Genomic DNA, 24,232 nt, shown 5'->3' with positions numbered 1-24,232 from the left:
CTTGACCTTGGGGCGAAAATGAAAAATCGAGCTCTGTGGGGCTGGACAATGACATTGGCCTAACCAAATACGGAAACCTCTGTCAGATTCCACCAAACCCCTCGGAGAAGATGTAGCTTGAACTCGATTACCCCCTAAAAAGACATATTTTTCTGGCGTGGCTCCGCCCACAATGGGCGCAATACGCCCACTCTAGGCAGGACACAACTAGATCATGACATCAACCTCCCACCCAAGTTTCATCAAGATCGGATGATATCATCGGGTAGTTATGCTGCGGACAGACGGACAGACAGACACACACCCATGACGAATACAGTGGTCACTCTGTTTGATAACTCGTGAACCAAAAAACAGAGATGGTTAAATATAATCAGGTTCATTCATGTCTCACCTCCGGGCTGGAGCAAAGTCTTCATCCTGAATGGCATGACCTGGATTTAAGATTTAGAGGCCTGCGCATTGACTGTGAGAACCCCATGAAAAGAATTCAACTTGCATATGCATTTACCAATCTTGTTCAAACTTGGCACACAGTTAATGAATGACGGGTTACATATGCGCGCCATTTTCTTTCGAGGTCAGATGCAAGATGGCCTACTGGCGGCCATTTTGTTACTTCAACGTGTCCGCAACCATTTCTCGGACATGCATGGACTGATTTTGTTCAGACTTGGCACAAAGCTAATACATGAGGGTTTATGCAGAAGATTTTGTTTTGCCGACCAAAGAGGGCCGATTGACGGCCTTTAGCTCCGTACAGCAAAATTACTAAAACCACGGGAGCCATGACATTTTATGTCTTTTTCTTCTTGGTCCTCCTCCATTCTTAATCGTTCCCAGATCTCTGCATTTCCCACAACCTAGGTATCCTCCACTGTGTCATTCTGTGTGCAACTATGGTCAACCCCTACATGAATAAAGCCAACAGTCTTCCATTGCATTCATTGAGTTTTGACATTCCCTTTATTGTCTTGTTTCCCATGACGCGCTCATTTTGTCAGTGCTCTGGGTCCGTTATACTTTAGCTTAACAATCCATTTGTTTGTTCAGTTTATCGAAACATTTGGGGTGCTGTCTGGTTCTGAATTTAGTTTTTCCGGTGCAGTGTGGGCATGAAAGGTCGAACGACACATTTCTCTGGAATAGACCTTTAAGATCTGCAGTTTTCCCATGTGGATAAGAAAAGAAGGTTGACCTCATTTTTTCATCAGGAAATTTAATGTCTTTGATTTGAATTTGAATTTTGATTTTGAAATTTGATTGATTTTTTTTGAAATTTCTTTGAATTTTTTGAATTTTTTGGGAAAAAAATTTGAAAGTTTTCAATTTTTAATTTTGAATTTTTGGAAAAAAATTTTGAAATTTTTTTGATTTGAGATTTTAAAATTTTGATGGAAATTTGAAATTTGAAATTTTGATTTGAAATTTGATTTGATTTGAATTTTTTTTTGTTTGTTTTTTTGTTTTTTTGTATACAACATCGAGGCTCGTGAAAGAGCGAACATTAATCACACAGAAAGACAAACCGACACATAAAACATATAACATGGGGAGTGGTAGACAAGATGGGGAGAGAGGGGGAAGGACACAAACACAACATTTGAGAGCAGGGACCGAGAGACATGGAGACATCGAGAGAACTGTGGGAGGGAGAGGGCTTTGGGGGGAGGCATGGGAAGGGGGGGGGGGGTGGGAGAGGTATAAAACATATGGACACTGCCAAGACTTCCAGGAAAGAAGTTGGAATTTCAAACAAGATGGATCTGGGGTGAATTAGTGGGGGTAAAAAAGATCAAGGTTTTGGATGGGGGAAGATAAGAGATGGTGGTGAACAGCTGTTTTGAAGACCTGGAGGGAGGAGTGTGATTGAAGTGAGTGTGGGAGTTTGTTCCAGAGGCGGGAGAAAAGAGGAATGAAAGAGTGAAGGTGAGCAGAGAGCCGAGATTTCGGCAGTTTAACCATCAGAGGGTGGCTGGCAGATCTTGTGCGACCTGTAGGAATATTTGGGGGACAGAGCACAGAGAGAGCTGGGGGAGCAAGGCCGGAGAGGAGTCGGTAGAAGACAGAAAGACCACCTACCTGCCTGCGGTGAGTGAGTGAAAGGCCCTCAGAGATAGCTTCATCGCGGGAGATTCCAATGATTCTGAAAGCTTTGGATTCAACAGCGTGAAGCCGAGCTCGGTGTGAGGCAGGAGCACCGGCCCATAGGGGAGAACAGTATTCCATTGAGCTGCGGATGAAAGCCTTGTAAGTGGTGAGGAGCTCAGGTGTGCCTAGGAAGGACTTCGCACGACGGAGGATGCCCAGTCGGCGACTGGCTTTGGAGGCCAGCTTGGAAATGTGGTTTTCCCAAGAAAGATCATGGCAGATGGTGAGACCCAAAAGCTTGAGCGACAGAACTTCTTGGAGAGGATTGTTGAGAAAGTAGATGGGAGGGTTGTCCAGTCGATCTTTTCGGAGAGACATAGTAAGAGTGTGAGATTTGTCAGGATTGAAAGACATGTTCCACATGTTTGACCAGTCTGTGATTTTGTCCAGGTCTTCAGAGAGTGAGGAGGCTGCAGAGGCTGAGGAGGCTGTGGAGGCTGAGGCTGTGGAGGCCTTTGATTTGATTTGAATTTTCATTTGTCTTTGATGACCATCACAAGGAAACAACAGAATACGAGTCTCTTTCTACGTCGGCAGACAATAAAAATCAATGGGTTTCATTGACCGTCATGGGAACCGAGATGCAGCTGTTGCTTGGAGCTCTTCATCAGAACCCAAAAATGGTCTTTGGTGCTGATAAAGGGCCTGCGCACGAAACGTCGGCATCATCTCATCAAAACATACTCTTGTCAACTTTGCGTTGATACGTTCAATTGTTCATCATGACCATACCCTAATGAGGCACAATGGATGATGGACGCTCATTGAGAGATCGTTTCTTGTCGATGGACTTTAGGTACGACATACGAGTACGAGGCCTTTTCGATTTGGGAAATGTTACAAGGGTGATGTACGAGCCTGTTTTTGTGTATCGTGAAATTTTGAATCGTGACCTTTCGGGAGCGTGTGCATATACACAAGACGTGAGATGAAAGGGTTTCCTGTCAATGTATCAGTTGCGAGAAGCCTGTCAGCTCTGTGATTCACTCTCTTTCTGCGGTTTCTCGTGGGGTTTTCATCCGGCCTCATTACCAGAGGCTTCTTTTCATCGGGGCATCGCAGCACCGACGTGCAACGCTCTGTTTTAATAGGACCTTCCCACACTCCCCTGATGGCTTCCTCGATCCATATCCGCCAGGCCATCGACATACTGCATCCTTTATTAATAATATAAATCAAACCAAAGTTACAAACGATCGTGTTATCATCTGCAACGAACGGCTCAAAGCCAAGACGGCGATAAAAATTCTGAAGATGGAAACTTTCTGTTGATAATTTCGGTTTCATGGAGCAATTTGTCCATATAATGCACGCACAACTAGAATGGCACTCGGTAAAGTGCATACCCCCGCCAGGCTGAACAGCTTACAACTAGAGTGTACTTACAACTAGAGCTTACTTTATATACCCCACCAGGCTGAACAGCTTACAACTAGAGTGCATACCCCCACCAGGCTGAACAGCTTACAACTAGAGTGTACTTACAACTAGAGCTTACTTTATATACCCCACCAGGCTGAACAGCTTACAACTAGAGTGCATACCCCCACCAGGCTGAACAGCTTACAACTAGAGTGCATACCCCCACCATGCTGAACAGCTCACAACTATAGTGCATACCCCCGCCAGGCTGAACAGCTTACAACTAGAGTGCATACCCCCGCCAGGCTGAATAGCTTACAACTAGAGTGCATATCCCCACCAGGCTGAACAGCTTACAACTAGAGTGCATACCCCCGCCAGGCTGAACAGCTTACAACTAGAGTGCATACCCCCGCCAGGCTGAACAGCTTACAACTAGAGCGCATACCCCTGCCAGGCTGAACAGCTTACAACTAGAGTGCATACCCCCACCAGGCTGAAAAGCTTACAACTGGAGTGCATACCCCCACCAGGCTGAACAGCTTACAACTAGAGTGCATATCCCCACCAGGCTGAACAGCTCACAACTAGAGTGCATACCTCCGCCAGGCTGAACAGCTTACAACTAGAGTGCATACCACCGCCAGGCTGAAGAGCTTACAACTAGAGTGCATACCCCCGCCAGACTGAACAGCTTGCAACTAGAGTGCATACCCCCGCCAGGCTGAACAGCTTACAACTAGAGTGCATACCCCGCCAGGCTGAACAGCTTACATCCAGAGTGCATACCCCCGCCAGGCTGAACAGCTTACAACTGGAGTGCATACCCTCGCCAGGCTGAACAGCTTACAACTGGAGTGCATATCCCCGCCAGGCTGGACAGCTTACAACTAGAGTGCATACCCCGCCAGGCTGAACAGCTTACAACTAGAGTGCATATCCCCACCAGGCTGAACAGCTTACATCTAGAGTGCATATGCCTGCCAGGCTGAACAGCTTACAACTGGAGTGCATATCCCCGCCAGGCTGGACAGCTTACAACTAGAGTGCATACCCCGCCAGGCTGAACAGCTTACAACTAGAGTGCAAACCCCCGCCAGGCTGAACGGCTTACAACTAGAGTGCATACCCCCACCAGGCTGAACAGCTTACAACTAGAGTGCATACCCCCGCCAGGCTGAACAGCTTACAACCAGAGTGCATACCCCCGCCAGGCTGAACAGCTTACAGCTAGAGTGCAAACCCCCGCCAGGCTGAACAGCTTACAACTAGAGTGCAAACCCCCACCAGGCTGACCACCTTACAACTACAGTGCATACCCCCGCCAGGCTGAACAGCTTATAACTAGAGTGCATATCCCCACCAGGCTGAACAGCTTACAACTAGAGTGCATACCCCCGCCAGGCTGAACAGCTTACAACTAGAGTGCATACCCCCACCAGGCTGAACAGCTTACAACTAGAGTGCATACCCCCGCCAGACTGAACAGCTTACAACTAGTGTGCATATCCCCGCAGGCTGAACAGCTTACAACTAGAGTGCAAACCCCCACCAGGCTGAACAGTTTACAACTAGAGTGAATTCCCCCGCCAGGCTGTACAGCTTACAACTAGAGTGCATACCCCCGCTAGGCTGAACAGCTTACAGCTAGAGTGCATACCCCCGCCAGGCTGAACAGCTTATAACTAGAGTGCATATCCCCACCAGGCTGAACAGCTTACAACTAGAGTGCATAACCCCACCAGGCTGACCACCTTACACCTAGAGTGCATACCCCCGCCAGGCTGAACAGCTTATAACTAGAGTGCATATCCCCGCCAGGCTGAACAGCTTACAACTAGAGTGCATACCCCGCCAGGCTGAACAGCTTACGTAAAATCTAATCGGCTTGTTCTTGTCACCTAACCAACTCGTCCACCGAATTTTGTCAAACTCGTCCACAACGTTTTGAAATACCGTGTCATGTATCGCTTTTGGCAACCATCTCTCAATGGTGAAGAATCACGTCAAAAATTACAAAAAAAATTGTATCTGGATCTGGATCTTCAACAAATTTGAATCAATTATTTCGTGTCACTCACCCAAAATGTCCACCACGTTTCGTCCGAATCCGCCCATAACCTTTTGATATGTCATATCATACATCATTTAAAGACCAAATCACTCAATGGTGAAGAATCGCTTTTTTTTCCTTTTCTTTTTTTGTATACAGAGTCGAGGCTCGTGAAAGAGCTAACATATATCAAACAAACAAATCAAACAAACAAACAAACAAAGTATATAAAAAGGGGAGCGGTCGACAAGATGGGGAGAGAAGGGGAGGAAACACACAAACACAACATTTGAGAGCAGGGACATCGGGAGATGTGTGGGAGGGAGAGGGCCTGGGGGGAGGCAGGATAGGTATAAAACGCAAGGACACCAAGGACTTCCAGGAAAGAAGACAAAAGTCACCTCAAAAAAGTGGATTTGGGGTGAAATTAGCGGGGGTAGAAAAGATCAAGGTTTTGGATTGGGGAAGATAAGAGATGGTGGTGAACAGCCGTTTAAAAGACCTGGAGGGAGGAGTGGGATTGAAGAGAGTGAGGGAGTTTGTTCCAGAGGCGGGAGAAAAGAGGAATGAAGGAGTGAAGGTGAGCAGAGAGTCTTGATTTTGGCAGTTTAACCATAAGAGGGTTGCAGGCAGATCTTGTGCAACCTGTAGGAATATTTGGGGGACAGAGCCCAGAGAGAGCTGGGGGAGCAAGGCCGGAGAGGAGTCGGTAGAAGATGGAAAGACCACCAACCTGCCTGCGGTGAGTAAGTAAAAGGCCCTCGGAGATAGCGTCATCGCGGGAGATTCCAATGATTCTGAACGCTTTGGTTTCAACAGCGTGAAGACGAGCTAGGTGTGAGGCAGGAGCACCAGCCCAGAGGGGAGAGCAGTATTCCATTGAGCTGCGGGTGAAAGCCTTGTATGTGGTGAGGAGCTCAGGTGTGCCAAGGAAGGACTTCGCACGACGGAGGATGCCCAGTCGGCGACTGGCTTTGGAGGCCAGCTTGGAAATGTGGTTTTCCCAGGAAAGATCATGGCAGATAGTGAGACCCAAAAGCTTGAGTGACAGAACTTCTTGGAGAGGATTATTCAGAAAGTAGATGGGAGGGTTGTCCAGTCGGTCTTTTCGGAGAGACATCGTAAGAGTGTGAGATTTGTCAGGATTGAAAGACATGTTCCACTTGTTTGCCCAGTCTGTGATTTTGTCCAGGTCTGCAGAGAGTGAGGAGGCTGCAGACTGCCGATCTGAGGGATGAGGAATGGAGCGGCAGAGAGTGGAGTCATCAGCAAAGAGATAGAGAGGATTTTCAAGAGAGTCAGAGAGATCATTGATGAAGACCAGAAAAAGCACGGGGCCCAGAACACTGCCTTGGGGAACTCCAGCCTGAACAGGAAGAGGAGATGAGAGAAACACATTCAGGGCCACACGTTGACTTTTTTTTTTTTTTTTTTTTTTTTTTTGTATACAAGATCGAGGCTCGTGAAAGAGCGAAAATTAATCACACAGAAAGACAAACAGACACATAAAACAAATAACATCGGGAGCGGTAGATAAGATGGGGAGAGAGGGGGAAGGACACAAACACAACATTTGAGAGCAGGGACCGAGAGACATGGAGACATCGAGAGATCTGTGGGAGGGAGAGGGCTTTGGGGGGGAGGCATGTGAAGGGGGGAGGCATGTGAAGGGGGGGAGCCATGTGAAGGGGGGGGGGGGGGGGTGGGAGAGGTATAAACATATGGACACTGCCAGGATTTCCAGGAAATAAGTTGGAATTTCAAACAAGGTGGATCTGGGGTGAATTAGTGGGGGTAGAAAAGATCATGGTTATGGATGGGGGAAGATAAGAGATGGTGGTGAACAGCTGTTTTAAAGACCTGGAGGGAGGAGAGGGATTGAAGGGAGTGTGGGAGTTTGTTCCACAGGCGGGAGAAAAGAGGAATGAAAGAGTGAAGGTGAGCAGAGAGCCGAGATTTCGGCAGTTTAACCATCAGAGGGTTGCTGGCAGATCTTGTGCGACCTGTAGGAATATTTGGGGGACAGAGCACGGAGAGAGCTGGGGGAGCAAGGCCGGAGAGGAGTCGGTAGAAGACAGAAAGACCACCTACCTGCCTGCGGTGAGTGAGTGAAAGGCCCTCAGAGATAGCTTCATCGCGGGAGATTCCAATGATTTTGAAAGCTTTGGATTCAACAGCGTGAAGCCGAGCCAGGTGTGAGGCAGGAGCACCAGCCCATAGGGGAGAACAGTATTCCATTGAGCTGCGGATGAAAGCCTTGTATGTGGTGAGGAGCTCAGGTGTGCCGAGGAAGGACTTCGCACGATGGAGGATGCCCAGTCGGCGACTGGCTTTGGAGGCCAGCTTGGAAATGTGGTTTTCCCAAGAAAGATCATGGCAGATAGTGAGACCCAAAAGCTTGAGTGACAGAACTTCTTGGAGAGGATTGTTGAGAAAGTAGATGGGAGGGTTGTCCAGTCGATCTTTTCGGAGAGACATAGTAAGAGAGTGAGATTTGGCAGGATTGAAAGACATGTTCCACTTGTTTGACCAGTCTGTGATTTTGTCCAGGTCTTCAGAGAGTGAGGAGGCTGCAGACTGCCTATCTGAGGGAAGAGGAATGGAGCGGCAGAGAGTGGAGTCATCAGCAAAGAGATAGAGAGGATTTTCCAGAGAGTCAGAGAGATCATTGATAAAGACCAGAAAAAGCACAGGGCCCAGCACACTTCCTTGGGGAACTCCAGCCTGAACAGGAAGGGGAGATGAGAGAAATCCATTCAGGGCCACACGTTGACTACGACCAGAGAGGAAGTCCGCAAGCCATGCATGGAGATTTCCATGGATACCATAGGAGGAGAGTTTGGTGAGCAGAGCTGGGTGCCAGACCGTATCAAAGGCCCTTGATATGTCAAGGGAGACAGCTCTGATTTCCTGTTTGGCATTCAGGACCTCCATCCATTGTTGAGACAGCAGAAGCAGCATGTCCAGAGTAGAGTGACCTGGTCTGAAACCAAATTGATGATCAGAGATCAAGCCATTGGAGAAGAGGAAAGATTTCATATCCGAAGCAATGATGGATTCCATGACTTTGCTGATAATTGGGAGCAGGCTGATTGGTCTGTAGTTGCAAGGATCTGTTTTTGCACCTTTTTTGTGTAAAGCGGTAATGTTAGCTGATTTCCAGGATGCTGGCAGATGACCTTGAGCAAAAGATAGGGTGAAAAGAACAGAGAGAGGGTGAGATAGAGCGGCAGAGCAGGATTTTAGGACCCGTGGGCTGATGCCGTCTGGTCCAGTTGCAGAATCAGAGTCGAGGTTTGACAAAAACTCCTCCACCTTGTCAGGAGAGAAGGACACAGAGTCCAGGAGCATTTGGGTTCGACTGGGAAAGGTGGGAACAGAGAGAGATGGGTTTGGGACTAAGGATTTCGAGGCGAACACAGAGTTGAGGCATTCGGCTTTGTCACGTGCGATGTCAACTGTGTGGCCATTTGAGGTAAGGGAGGGGATGGAGGGGGAACAAACACCAGAAACGGATTTGACCAGACGCCACCAGGATTTGGAGGAAGGAGACAGGTTTGAGAGTTCATTCTTGAGTGAGGAGAGATAGTGCTTCCTGGCACTCCTGAGGGTAGACACACACTTGTTCCGAGCTTGGTGGAAGGAACTGAGATTTCCTTCAGTTGGATTAGCCTTCCAAGAGGCAAAGGCAAGTTGTTTCAGGGCAACTGCCTCACCACAAGATTCAGTGTACCATGGACGGGAGGAAGGGTAAGACAATTGAAGGCGAGATGGGATAAATCTGTGCATGAGAGAGATCAGTTTGCTTTGGAAGAATTCCCAGGAAGAATTGATGTCAGAGGCAGTGGAGATGGGAGACCAATCCAGACGATTGATGGCTGCTTGAAGACCGTCCCAGTCGGCCTGAGTGAAATGCCAGACTCGTCGACGCTGAGGAGGCTCTCTGAGAATGGCCAGAGAGATGTCCACTTTGACAAGCACATGATCAGAAGAACCGATTGGAGCAGAAGAAGAGCAGCAGACATTAGCAGGGAAGTTTGTCATAACCAAGTCTAGAAGAGAAGATACTCCATTGGCTGAGATCCGGGTCGGGAAATTGACAGATTGTGTCAATCCCAGTGAGTCACAGAAGTCCTTTGCTGAGGTGCCATGACTAGTGAGAGAGGAACCCACACCCAACCAGGTGGCATGATGACAGTTGAAGTCACCACATATGAGGAAGAGAGAGTTGGGATGAGTGGATAGAAGTTGGTCCATGTTGTCAGACATTGAAATGTAGATGGAGTCATCACTGTTTGGGGGACGGTACAGAACACATATGAACAAAAGGTGGGAGCGGAGAGGAAGCCGTAACCAGAGGTACTCCTGCGGGTGAGGAGGAAAGAGAGCAGTGCAAGGAGAGTGAGGAAGAGAGTTTTTGACAAAGATAGCCACCCCACCACCAGGCCGAGGCTCAGGTCTATCATACCGGAGGAGGGAGTAACCAGGAAGAGATATTAAGGAATCAGAGACATCTTGAAGGAGGAAAGTCTCTGTTAAGCAGATCAAGTCTGGATTGTCAGAAGCAACCTGTATGGAGAGATCAGTCAGGTTTGAGCGAAGGCCCCGGATGTTTGAGGTCCATACCGTTAATGAAGAGAGAGGGGGAGCATCGGGTACAGGACAGGGGAGGGGAGGAGTAGGGTAAGATGAAGGATGAGAGGGGGAGGTAGGGAGAGCAGTTGATAGTGTTTCAGATGTTGCAGAAGAGTTCCAAGAAAGGGAAGGATGAGGAGGATGAAAGGTTTGCTGGTGAAGGGATGCGGCACAGTGAGGGGTTGTTTGAGGGGGGGCAGAGGAAAGTAGAAGGTTTGGGGGGGTGGAGGTATGAGATAGAAGGGAGACGAAGTGGGGAGGAGGCAGCTTGGAGGAGGAGGGTGGAGGAGAGAGAATTGGAGAGGAATGGTATGGGGGGAGAATTGAATGGGAGGGATTGGGGGGGAGTTTTGAAGGGGAGGAGTGAGGGGGGAGTTTAGGAGGGGAGGGGCAAGGGGGGAGTTTTGGAGGGAAGGGGAAAGGGGGGAGATCAGGAGTGGAGGGGCAAGGGGGGGGATTAGGAGGGGAGGGGCAAAGGGGAAGTTTAGGAGGGGAAGGGCAAGGGGGGAGTTCAGGAGTGGAGGGGCAAGGGGGGAGTTTAAGAGTGGAGGGGCAAGGGGGAAGTTTCGGAGTGTAGGTGCAAGGGGGGGGATTTGGATGGGAGGGGCAAGAGGGGAGTTTAGAAAGTGGATGATTAATGAAAGACGAACATTGATAACAAATTGGGTTTGTTGTGATTTTCAAGTTAGCAATCCGGTTCAGGATGATGGAGGAGGGATGGAATGAATGTGAATTTAGACCATGTAGTGAGGGAGACGTATAAGATATTGAATTTCTTTTTTTGAAGTGGAATCGAGTTGGAGAGGAAATTGAGAAAAGCCTTTTAAATAGGAAGAAAACAGCGTGTTGTAATATACCACTGAATAAAAACAGAAGGGGAAAGGTTAAACATATTTAAAAATATTTAAACAGAACTATGAACAATCTTATATGCACAAAAATACCAACGGGGGGAGAGCCGAGAGGGACCACCACGAGTCACGTGAACAGGGCAAACGGTGGATGCAAGGAGATAATGGGGGTGGGGCGAACAGCACACCTGGACAGAAAATACAGGATGAGACAACAGTACACGTGGAGAAAATAAAATAAATTTTTTTGTTTTTTTTGTTTTTTTGGGGGGGGGGGGGGTGGGGAATTAGAACGTTAGACAGTATATGTTCGGGGTAGAAGGGAAAAAACCAAGAGCCAAGCAAAACACACTTAAGTTAACAAAACACCGACGGGGGTACAACTACAAGGCCACACACAAGGGCAGAAAACGATTAATTAATTACGAGTTACAGGAAATTCAAACCAAAACTAACTATAATCAAACAATATCACATGGACGATAAAATAACGAATTGAAATTTGACAATCTATCTGGGGGAAATGGGGGAGAAAACACGTGGTCGAAGAACGAACGAACGAATAAGAATGAATAAACGAATGAGCACAGAGAAGGTAGTCTTTTTTTTTTGTTTTTTTTTGAGTTGAGATTTACATAAGGAAGTAGGCTTTGGGGTGGAAAGACTGCGAAAACAGAGAACGAAAGTTATTGGATCACAAACGACAGGCGCTGAGAGAAAAACAAAGCCTCAAGGTTGTACAGTGTACACTGTACAAGACCTCGAGACGACACGAATTAACGCGATTTTCAATACAGGTATGAAAGATTTGCACCGAAAATCTTTGACGGGACAATAAACGTACATACACCATAAAAGAAATACAGTTATAACGAAAATACAAATTGGAACAATGACTTAACTTCGATTTCGATGGAGAGCGTGGAGACCTGCGAAAAAACGAACCGTCGCCAGCAAGACCGGAAACGGAAGTGAGGGTGGAGGAGAGAGGGTGGAGGAGAGAGAATTGGAGAGGAATGGTATGGGGGGAGAATTGAATGGGAGGGATTGGGGGGGAGTTTTGAAGGGGAGGAGTGAGGGGGGAGTTTTGGAGGGAAGGGGAAAGGGGGGAGATCAGGAGTGGAGGGGCAAGGGGGGGGATTAGGAGGGGAGGGGCAAAGGGGAAGTTTAGGAGGGGAAGGGCAAGGGGGGAGTTCAGGAGTGGAGGGGCAAGGGGGGAGTTCTACGACGAGAGACTACGACAAGGGACAAGGGACTACGACAAGGGACTACGACGAGAGATGAAGTCCGCCAGCCATGCGTGGAGATTTCCATGGATACCAAAGGAGGAGAGTTTGGTGAGCAGAGCGGGGTGCCAGACCGTATCGAAGGCACGTGATATGTCGAGGGAGACAGCTCTAATTTCCTGTTTGGCATTGAGGACCTCCATCCATTGTTGAGACAGCAGAAGCAGCATGTCCAGAGTAGAGTGACCTGGTCTGAAACCAAATTGATGATCAGAGATCAAGCCATTGGAGAAGAGGAAAGATTTCATATCCGAAGCAATGATGGATTCCATGACTTTGCTGATAATTGGGAGAAGGCTGATTGGTCTGTAGGTGTTGGGATCTGTTTTTGCACCTTTTTTGTGCAAAGCGGTGATGTTGGCTGATTTCCAAGCAGATGGCAGTTGACCTTGAGCAAAAGAGAGGGTGAAGAGAGCAGAGAGAGGGAGTGAAAGAGCGGCAGAACAGGATTTTAGGACCCGTGGGCTGATGCTGTCAGGTCCAGTTGCAGAATCAGAGTCGAGGGTTGACAGAAACTTTTCCACCTTGTCAGGAGGAAAGGACACGGAGTCCAGGAGCAGCTGGGTATGACTGGGTATGGTGGGTACAGAGAGGGATGGGTTTGGGACACAAGATTTAGAGGCAAACACAGAGTGGAGGCATTCAGCTTTTTCACGTGCGGAGTCAGCTGTGTAGCCGTTTGAGGTAAGGGAGGGGATGGAGGGGAAACAAACACCAGAAACAGATTTGACCAGATGCCACCAGGATTTGGAAGAGGGAGACAGATAAGAGAGTTCGGTCTTGAGAACGGAGAGATATTGTTTCCTGGCTCTCCTGAGGGTGGACACACACTTGTTTCAGGCTTTGTGAAAGGAAATGAGATTTCCTTCCGTTGGATTTGCTTTCCAGGAGACGAAGGCAAGTTGTTTCTGAGCAACAGCCTCACCACAAGATTCCGTGTACCATGGACGGGAGGAAGGGTATGACAACTGAAGACGAGATGGGATAAATCTGTGCATGAGAGAGAGCAATTTACTTTGGAAGAATTCCCAGGATGAGTTGATGTCAGAGGTGGTAGAGATGGGAGACCAGTCCAGATGATTGATGGCTGCTTGAAGACCGTGCCAGTTGGCCTGAGTGAAATGCCAGATTCGACGACGCTGAGCAGGCTCCCTGAGAATGGTCAGAGAGATGTCCACTTTAACAAGCACATGATCAGATGAGCCGATTGGAGCAGAAGAAGAGCAGCAGACATTTTCAGGGAAGTTAGTCATAACCAAGTCCAGAAGAGAAGATGCTCCATTGACTGAGATCCGGGTCGGGAAATTGAGAGATTGTGTCAGTCCCAGTGAGTCGCAGAAGTCCTTTGCTGAAGAGCCATGGCTGGTGAGAGAGGTACCCACACCCAGCCAACTGGCATGGTGACAATTGAAATCACCACATATGAGGAAGAGAGAGTTAGGATGAGTAGACAGAAGTTGGTCCATATTATCAGACAGCGAGATGCTTAGAAATTCTCGGACCCAGATGTGGATCTTCACCAAAATGGAATCATTTCATCCTTATTACACAATCAACCTGTCCACCAAATTTCGTTTCAATCCGTCCACAACCTTTTGAGGCATCCTGCTAACAGTCAGATAGACAAACAGAGAGACAGGGGTGAAAACAACACAAGTGTGTTGATTTGTCTATTCTCTTCAAATACAGTGTTATGGGATTTGAACCTAGCGTCAGAACATTGTGAGCCAAGTGCTCAGATGGGAACACCAAACAGGTGGACTGATTCACTTGGATGTAGTTGATCCCATCAGACATCAAAATTAAGTAGCATCAAGGTTAGTACTTGGATGGGTGACATACATGGAAGGCCAGGTGTTGTTCGCTGATCAGGGACTGCAGGGTAATCATTCTCTTGGAATGAAGATTGCTTCTGAGCTGTCTGGTCATTGAATCGTAACCTGTGAAGCCAAATCCATAAAAAAAAAATCCATTATAGTGCACTGCCTGCACTGCAAGTTCCATCTTTGAAAAATTTGCACTTTGGTTGGGATGTATCGCCTTTGGGTATCCACTTTATATTTAGGTTATATACACAACGATCCTGCAGTATGTGTCCATAAAAGCAGGCCATTTTGCAACAAGTAGCTTGGGTATGTTCCTTATCTGTCGATCACTGGGGTAGCAAATTTAATTGTAATGGCTATACTCATTTGACATTTGTGGGAAAAGTATACATCCAGACCAGGAATCAAACGCAGGTCCTCTGGTCAACCGTGCATATATACATCTATATATTTATATATATAAAAGCGAAATGTTTGTTTGTTTGTGAACCTACTCCTCTGAGCTCCCACGGTTAATCGGCACGAAACTTCATCGGAAAACATATTTTACCACCCTGCACCTAAATAGGTGTTTTAAAACAGTTATTTTCTCACAATTCATAACTTAAAACCATCCGAGCCGCCACCTGTCGTCAGGATCTCCAAGGGTTGATCCACATATTCAAATCTTTATAAAAAGTCCAATTTTTTTTTATCGGATTTCAACACGGATATCGATATAATTAGTTTCATGGTGATCTCCGACCATCAAATATGTTATCATATGTGAGAAACAACTCTTAATTTAGATGTTACCGTGATCAGTAAGTTTGGCAAAGAAGGAGTCACGTGACCTCTCAAATGCGCTAATTATTCAAAAACCGAAAATAGTACATACAAACACAACCTCTACATCGTTTTAAAAGTAATTTTACTGCTCATCTAACATCACTCTCAAGTGTGAAAAAGTAGTATGTAGAAAAAAGGACCCACGTGATGCCAACTACAAACCGCCACTTGCCAACGGGTGAACCTTCAACGATTACCTCATCCTCACAACAAGGTGAGTTGTTGTTTTGCTCTTTTTTTGGGATCAAACTGCTTCGAGCTCCGAAGGGTAATCATAACGAAACTTTCCACCATCAGATTTTTAACCACGATATACCTGAATAGGGGTTTATACCGTGATGGTCATTTTGCCCATTATTGTCGTGTTACACTCCAGAGTTAATTTATTTATGAACCCAAGGTAATTCTTCTACTACAGCTTCGCTCCTTTACACCCTGTAGACCCCTTTAGACCCTTTACACCCCTTAGACCCTTTACACCCCTTAGACCCTTTAAACCCCTTTGGACCCTTACACCCCCTTAGATCCCTTTGACCCTTTACATCCTTTAAGACAATTTACACACTTTACACCCCTTAGATCCTTTACACCACTTAGACTCCTTTCAATCTTTTGACCCCCTTCGACCTCTTTAGACCCTTTACACCCTTTAGACCACTTTGATCTTTTTTGACCCTTTAGACCTCTTACACCCTTTAGACCCTTTCATACCCATTTTGACCTTTTTGAGACATGTACACCTCCAAACACTTTTCAGACCTATTGACTTTTTAAGATGCTTTGGACAATTTAAGACCATTTGGACACTTTTGAACCTTTTTCTCTTTCGTCCTTTGACACCTATAGACCCCTTTATGATCCCCAAAAAACTTTAGACCCCTTAGATAATTGTAAAAATTGTAAAAAAATTGTAAAAAATAATATAATTGTAAATAAATATAATTAATAAATTGTAAATAATTGTAAAAAAAATAAATATAAATATAATTGATAATTGATAAATATATACAGTATATATATAATTGATAAATAAATAATAATTGATAAATTGATAAAATGATAATGATTGATGAATAATTGATAAAATGATTGATAAATAATTGATAATATAATATAATATTGAATAATAAAAAATTGTAGCGTCAAACTCCGACGAAATTCAATAATATAATTGTAAATAAATATAATTAATAAATTGTAAATAATTGTAAAAAAAAAAAATATATATATAATTGATAATTGATAAATATATATATATAATTGATAACTAAATAATAATTGATAAATTGATAAAATGATAATGATTGATGAATAATTGATAAAATGATTGATAAATAATTGCTAATTGATAAATATAATTGTAAAAAAATTTCCTCCCAAAATCGGTTTTGCTGACCTTTTCTGTGCACTATTCGCGTCGCATCACAAGTTGCAATGATGGATCGAAACTGATATCTCAAAGTGAAACATGTTGAAACGTGAAACTGAAACTACTGATATATGGATCATCGAATGGGAAACCAGAATACAATGCTGTGGGAAATTGATGAAAGCAAAGCTAGGGGGAATATAGAGAGAGGGGGAAGGTCAGGAGCTGAAGAAACAATGTGCAGAGGGATAGGTGCCTGGTCGTGGTCGGTTGGTATGGAAAGAACTTTGGTGATCTTCTGTCAGGCTGTAGGCCTAAAACATGCCTAAACACGTTTCCCAGCTGAGCTTTCATAATATCACCTTCACTCTCGAGCAGTACTTCGGAGGTACAACGAGCATGGATTGGAAATCTTAGCCGATATAATGGAACGAGGTTGTTGAGGTTACCAGCTGCACCCATTTGCTCACTGAATATTTACATTGAATTCCCATTTCTATCAATACACTACACACTCCAAAGGAAATTGCTAATTTCAGGTGAGACATTTATGCACCCCCGTCATTGACGGGTATCTTTGCTAGTTTAGTATATAAAGAAGAAAGTTTGTTTGTGTGTTTGTTCATTCGGAGTCTACAGGGACCAATGCAACCAAACTTTGCATGGCCTCTTCTTTCATCCAGAGGAAGTTAGAGGGCTGTGTTTGGATTTAAAAAAATTTTTTTTATATTATAAAAAGTTAAAATCAGATAATAGGCCCTCTGGGCTCGATCGGGTATTGTGCTAATACATTGCCTGCGTTTTTTTTTTTTTTTCCAGGGAGCGATCGAGTAATATGTATTGTGAAGATCGTATGTTGAGGTTATAGTGATTTGGTGCCAACAACACAAATTTAATTATAATAGTATTCACAAGTGCACCTGTTATTCAAAAGATTGCTTTACACAGGTTTATTATAACACCTCCGTGTTCAGGCTTCGAGTGAGTATGTTCTTATACCCTCTTATATGACGGACACACCGGAGCAGAGTATTATAGTGGTGTTTCCTTACAAGGAACTTCGACACCAGAGGTGGCCATTAGGCCCATCAAACCAGTGCTATTATTACCAACCTCGGGTTGTTTGTGCATGCTCTATCCATTTTAAATGCTGAGCGTCAAATAAGGAAGCAGCACGTACCATTAAAAAAAATCTTTGGTATGACTCGGCCGGGATTTGTACCACCAACCTACCAGACTCGGAGCAGATTCTCTAACTTATTACACACCGATACATGACACCACTGATGCCCGTATATATAGATTCATGTTGAAAGGACTTCACAGTATTTCCCTATCGTTTAAACTTACCTTCATTTAAACTTATGACTATGACTTGAGTTAATCAACGATTAGTTATGGAAACTCCGACGAAATTCATTTTTTCATTCAGATGTTATGGTTGAGGTTCACCATGTCTTTGAATCAAGTTGCATTTTCTTTCATATATTCTTACCAAATCGTGTGAATCTGCCTTTTCACCATCTCTTAGGTCCTCACTGTACAGTATTTGGTGCATTCTTTCATTTTCTAAAGTGCCCCAAAAATTGTGGTCTCATTGAATTTTATCTTCCTGTAAGAGGTCGAGACCAATTGTATGTATGCATGTGTTCTTTGTTCAGCTGGAGACACTGATGTACCACACTCGCAACGGGGATACAAATATTGTGCTCACAGACTTTCACCTCGCCAAGATGGAAGGTCGACGTATCCGCGAGCCTTGCGGCACACCTGAGTACCTAGGTTAGAGTCCGACCTTGTTTTGTCTTCCTCTCTTTCTCGGTTGTTTTGCATGATGAGTGACCTTCAGACACAACTAAGGTTAAGAAAAAATTAGTCTTAAAAATAACAATTTATACAATAGGGCCGAATTTAGGAAAGGTGTTTAAGAGTTAGACAAGTGTAGAGTTGCTAATCTTGCGATGATCACCCGTTCAAAGTTAGTCGCTTTACACGTCGGCGAGGGCACGCTTAAGAGGGCGTTTTTAAGGCCTTGTAGCAAGCATTCGGGGAAAATTGTATCGTTAGAACTACAGTTGTACTCTCATATTCCTTCTTTTTTTTTGTATACAAGATCGAGGCTCGTTTAAGAGCTAGCACATCGAATGCATATTAGCACATAAAACAATAAAGGGAGGGGGAGACAAGATGAGGAGAGAGAGGGAAGCACAAAAGCACAACAGTGGAGAACAGGGATATCGGGAGATCTGTTCGAAGGGAGGGGAGAGGGAGGGAAGGGGTACACGGTACAAAATAAATTGACACTACAAGGAATTTCAGGAATGAAGTCGGAGATTGAAAGATGCGGATTTGGGGTGTATTAGCGGGGGTAGAAAAGATCAAGGTTTTGGATGGGGGAAGATAAGAAATGGTGGTGAACAGCTGTTTTAAAGACCTGGAGGGAGAAGTGGGATTGAAGAGAGTGAGGGAGTTTGTTCCAGAGGCGGGAGAAAAAAGAGGAATAAAAGAGTGAAGGTGAGCAGAGTCTTGATTTTGGCAATTTCACCAGAAGAGGGTTGCTGGCAGTTCTTGTGCGTCCTGCAGGAATATTTTGGGGACAGCACTGACAGAGCTGGGGGAGCAAGGCCAGAGAGGAGTCGGTAGAAGACGGAAATACCACCAACCTGCCTGCGGTGAGAGAGTGAAAGGCCCTCGGAGTTAGCTTCATCGCGGTAGATTCCAATGATCCTGAAAACCTTGGTTTCTACAGCGTGACGCCGAGCTAGGTGTGAGGCAGGAGCACCGGCCCAGAGGGGAGAGCAGTATTCCATTGAGGTGTGGATGAAAGCCTTGTATGTGGTGAGGAAGGACTTTGCACGACGGAGGATGCCCAGTCGACGACTGGCTTTGGAGGCCAGATTTGAAATGTGGTTTTCCCAGGAAAGATCATGGCTGATAGTGAGACCCAAAAGCTTGAGTGACAGAACTTCTTTAAGAGGATTGTTGTGAAAGAAGATGGGAGGGTTTTCCAGACGGTCTTTCCGAAGAGACATAGTGAGAGTGTGAGATTTGTCAGGATTGAAAGACATGTTCTACTTGTACTTCCTGAGGGTTTAAGTTAACTTTGAATAACTATAGGTTATGCTATTGTGGTTTATGTACTGCATTAAGGATTGCCAGTAGCAGAGTCAATACAGTTCTAATTCAAGTAAAGTCTGCAGAGAATTACTCATTGATACCAAAGTTAAAACCATAGTTGCTTACAGTTCTCATTACAGTGGTCTGCAGAGAATAACTTTAGTAAAGGGCCCTATAAGAATAGCATGGTATATAATTGGTAGTTTTCAGGGGAAGGTGAATATGGATGTGTTAGGAGTGCTTGAATTAGCACATGAGGAGAGGATAGGATTAGGGCAGTTTGCCGACGTGCATTGAGAATCTTCCAGGATAGATGCAACGAAGAAGTACGACTATCGAATTTGTCCGGAGTTACAGACTGTTGAACGAATCATTTTGTTGGCTGCTGAATGTAGTGCAAGATGACCTGGATCAGCCTACGATGAGGAGCAATGCGCTGAATCCCCTCCAACAATTGTCCGCGGTGCTTTGATTCCAACCAAATGCTCCATTTCAATTGGATGTTGGAGAAATGGGCGGGATTTCACAGGCTAATCCGCTGTTTAGACGCGCACAACTAAACAGATGTTAATCTCACTTTGTAAATAGCTGTTTAGACGTGTGATTGATTGATGAGCTATGTGCGTACAATGATATTTTATATCAGTGTTTAAGGGTTAGGCATGTGTTAGCAAGACGCTTGCTGAGTGCCTTTCGTAAATTTGGCCCTGAAAAAAGGAATGGATCCTGTTTTCTTTCTCAATAATTACCTCCACTCCGAAGGTGGATGGATGCATGTTGTTTTCACCCCTGTCTATCTGTTTGTCTGTTGGTGAACAGGATATCAACGAAATTTCTCAATAGGTTGGATTCAGCCAAAAATTGGTGGACAGCTTGGTATGTGACAAGGAAGAAATGATTACATTTTGTTGAAGATCTGGATCTGGATCTGGATCCGAGAATTTTAAAAGTGATTTTTACCATTGGAAGAAGGGGCTAAAATGAATATATAGCGGGATATCTCAAAAAGTTATGGACGACCCATGACAAAACTTGGTGGATGAGTTGTATAGTTGACAAGGACAAGCCGATTAGATTTTGGTTCAGGTCCGGATCCAGATATGACCTATCAGTTGGATGCAAAACGTAAAATGTTCAACCTGGCGGAGGTTTGCTCTCTCCCGAGTGCCGTTCTAGTTACCTCTGCCACCGTGGGTGGAGTTTATGCTTTCACTCTTGTGTCTGTCTGTCTGTCTGTCTGTCTGTGAAGAAGATATCTCAAAAAGTTTTGGACAGATCTGGACGAAATTTGGTGGAGAGGTTGGGTATGTGACATGGAAGATATTATCAGATTTTGGTGAAGATTCGAATCCAGATGTGGATCCATTAATTTTTTTTAATGATTCTTCCCGGTTGAGAGATAGAGCGAAAATGATATACAGGACGATTTCGCAAAAATGGATTGATTCGGACGACACTTGATGGGATAAGTTGGGGAGGAGATAATAACAAGCCGATTAGATTTTGGAGGTCCAGATCCAGATCCGGCCTATCAGTGGGATAGAAAACGTAAATTGTTCAGCCTTGCAGAGGTATGCGCTCGACCGAGTGCCCTTCTAGTTGTTGCTGTAATAATTTATTCATTTTCATGCCATTTTCACATGTTCCAAGTTATTTATACTTTAACATTTGCTTTTATGTAATGATTCAACCATATGTGAGAACTACAACATCCTTGTTGAATGGAAATAACACCACACAATTATTTTTGTCCATATTGTGTGCACAATTCAAACGATGGAATTTGGATATAATTGGCAAGGAGGAAAGCTGCAGACACACATGTGAATGGCTCTTGGTGTTAAATTTACCTGTAAATCGGTGATTGCAGAAGGGTCTTCCAACAAGCTGTGCAGGTTGCTTTTTTCAGCTCCAGAGGTGGTGGCAAAGAAGAAGTATGGACGACCTGTGGACTGCTGGGCCGTCGGGGTGATCATGTACATCTTGTGAGTCCTAATTTGCATGCATGCACCGTATGCATCTTGTCGGTCCGAATTGGCATATGCCACGAGGAGGGTATGGAGGAAAATGGCAGATCAGATGAATACAAAGTTTGGTGTAAAACTCTGATGTTATGCATTATTGTAAACCTAATAATGTGGGAAAAAGGTGAAAGAGGCCAAGTTCTTTATGACCACACCTAGGATTGATGAAATTTAACCTTTGACCTCTGGTATGTAAAAATTTAAGTGCAAACTTTGCTTTTATTTTGCCACACATGTATCTCGACATTTGTGTAAGACATTATTTTGATGTGAGGGAGTTAACATTGGGTGTTTCCATCGTGCCGATTTCAGGCTGTCTGGAAACCCTCCATTTTATGTGGAATGTGATGATCATGCCAACCATGACAAAAGCCTCTACCGGCAAATCCTCGCTGGAAACTATGAGTTTGATTCGCCGTACTGGGACGAGATCTCGGATGCAGGTATCATGGCCTATTATCTTCATTTTCATTTCCCATCATCATCATTAAAATCACACCAACACACCGAAATGCAACTTTTCATTGAGCTAGGTGACGAGGGCAACACTGGGTGTGAATCGACCACGAAGTGTGGACTGGCGCCACATACAGATTCGGCGATGTGAGACAAGTACATTAGCCCCTTCCATGAAAGCCATTGTTGAGCTGTCTGGGTTTTTATCGACAATCCAATAGGAGCATGGTGATTCTCCTGAGGCTATATCTTTTCACTTCTCTTGGACTTCTGGTTCTGGGTCTGAGCGTGTTGGACGTTGGTTCCTGCGTGCCTCATGAAAGATAAGTTTTCCAGACCAGATCCATCTTGTCTTTCTGTTGTCGTTTCATCCCTGTTTTGTTTGTTGTGTTTTTGTCCAATTTTCCATGTTTTATCATACCTTGTTGTGGTGCATTATCGATTTTTATCGATTTGCCGTGAATTGTTCGTGGCTTTTGTCTTCGAGCAAAAAAAAATTCAGCTTCTCAAAATGACCACTCTTCGATGTAAAAGTTGTACATCCAACATCCGACGAAGCAGCTCGTGTTGTATGTATTAAATGTGATGATCAGAGAGGTCCAATCCTGCCACAGATTGGCTATTTCATCTCTTCCTGTTTTTAGTTTCGCTGGAAGAGATGAAAAACTAGTCTCGAGGATGAACTTCAACATAGATGGGCTCGACGCACTGATTCTCTCCCTCTCTTTGGAAAGGCCACCAGCCACACCCTTCCATCATTCCAATAATCATAGTAATATTGCAAACTGTGGTGTCTGTTCATGCGTTTATCTGTCTGCTGTTTACGGGGGCCTCTGCCGGCGTTGTAGTTTGGATGCCAAACCAATAAAGTGTGCTTTAGGGTCTACACAATATTTTTGATGGTTACCGAGCCTCAAGGGTCTCCTGACTCAGAAACCACCGGGTGACATTTCGTCACCCTTGGGGAAAAATTTTCATTGCCCTTTTCTTGGATTTATGGGTCAGGCACTCATTACGACTCAACGCATCCACTCATTCCCAATAAATAAATAAATAAACAAGTACACATACATTCAAAGTACACCGCCCCCTTGCCAAATAATTAAATATCCTACAGCGCGGCATTGCCGGGGCGCCTCCGGCGCCCGGCAATACCGCAGTGCAGCTCATAGAGGCTGCATTGGGAGGGAGAGGTGTACACTAATTGATTGATTAATTGTATAATTAAAATCAATAAAAGATTATCACAAAATATTTTCTTAATCAATTGGCTAATACCATAACAAAACCACTCGTGCTTCATCCGAAGATGTATCTTTTAGAAATTTAATCAAATAAGTCATTAATAAAAAATTAAATAATTAATTGATTAATCAATAAGTAATTCATCGATTAATCAATAAATAATGAATCGATTAAATGATTAATCAATTAATCAAAAATATCCTTGATAGCCACATCACTTGATCACTGTCATGTCCAAATATTAGCTTCCCAGCTCAAAAGGTGCCTGAGATATTGGCCAAATGAGAAAGAAAATAAATAAATGATTAATAATGAAAATAAATAAATAATAATCATTAAAAAATTAAATTATCAATCAATTCGGTCACAGAACACATAAACCACCACCATTTCATCAGAATCTGTAACTGGGGGGAAAAAATTTTTTTTAGTAACTAATCGAATAATTAAATAATTAATCGATACATTGATTAATTGATTAATCAATAAATCAAAAATATCCTTGATAGCCACATCACCTGGTCACTCATGTCCAAATATTAGCTTCTGAGCTCAAAAGGTGCCTGAGATATTGGCCAAATGAGAAAGAAGATAAATAAATAATTAATAATGAAAATAAATAAATAATAATCATAAAAAAATTAAATTATTAATCAATTTGGTCAGAGAACACATAAACTACCACTATTTCATCAGAATCTGTAACTTTAAAAAAAAAAAAAAATTTGTCATTAATAAAATAATGAAATAATTAATCGATTAATTGATTAATTAATAAATCAAAAATATCCTTTGCAGCCAAATCACCTGGTCATTGGCATGTCCAAATATCAGCTTCCTAACTCAAAAGGTGCCTGAGTTAATGGTCAGAAGAGAAAGGAAATTTGATTAATTAAATAAGTACTTAATTAATCGCTAATAATTAAATAACTCCTCAATTTATTGATTAATCAAAAAAAGAAAATACCGTTTTTGAGAAAGGACTTGCTCACTCTTGTGCCGAAATTTCAGCTTCCTAGCTCAAAGGAT

At 44.1% G+C, this 24,232-nt stretch overlaps 1 protein-coding gene across 6 annotated transcripts in view; it reads left to right on the top strand.

Moving 5' to 3' along the window:
• Nucleotides 1-24,232, top strand: part of LOC137425600 (caM kinase-like vesicle-associated protein) — a 141,278-nt gene that overhangs the window by 57,733 nt on the left and 59,313 nt on the right. For 3 of the 6 annotated variants that reach the window (XM_068114190.2, XM_078776851.1, XM_068114188.2), the window contains exons 6-8: nt 18,023-18,143; nt 21,349-21,463; nt 21,815-21,945. In XM_068114190.2, coding sequence (XP_067970291.1) covers nt 18,023-18,143; nt 21,349-21,463; nt 21,815-21,945 — 367 coding nt within the window. The remainder of the gene's footprint in view (nt 1-18,022; nt 18,144-21,348; nt 21,464-21,814; nt 21,946-24,232) is intronic. The other 3 variants (XM_078776852.1, XM_078776854.1, XM_078776853.1) reach the window with 1 other exon arrangement.

The sequence above is a fragment of the Myxine glutinosa genome, chromosome 4, assembly GCF_964187855.1.
Source record: "Myxine glutinosa chromosome 4, kmMyxGlut1.1, whole genome shotgun sequence".
NCBI classification, from domain to species: Eukaryota; Metazoa; Chordata; class Myxini; order Myxiniformes; family Myxinidae; genus Myxine; species Myxine glutinosa.
The sequence above is the reverse complement of the archived record's forward strand: the minus strand, read 5'-3'. Positions and strand labels throughout refer to the sequence as shown.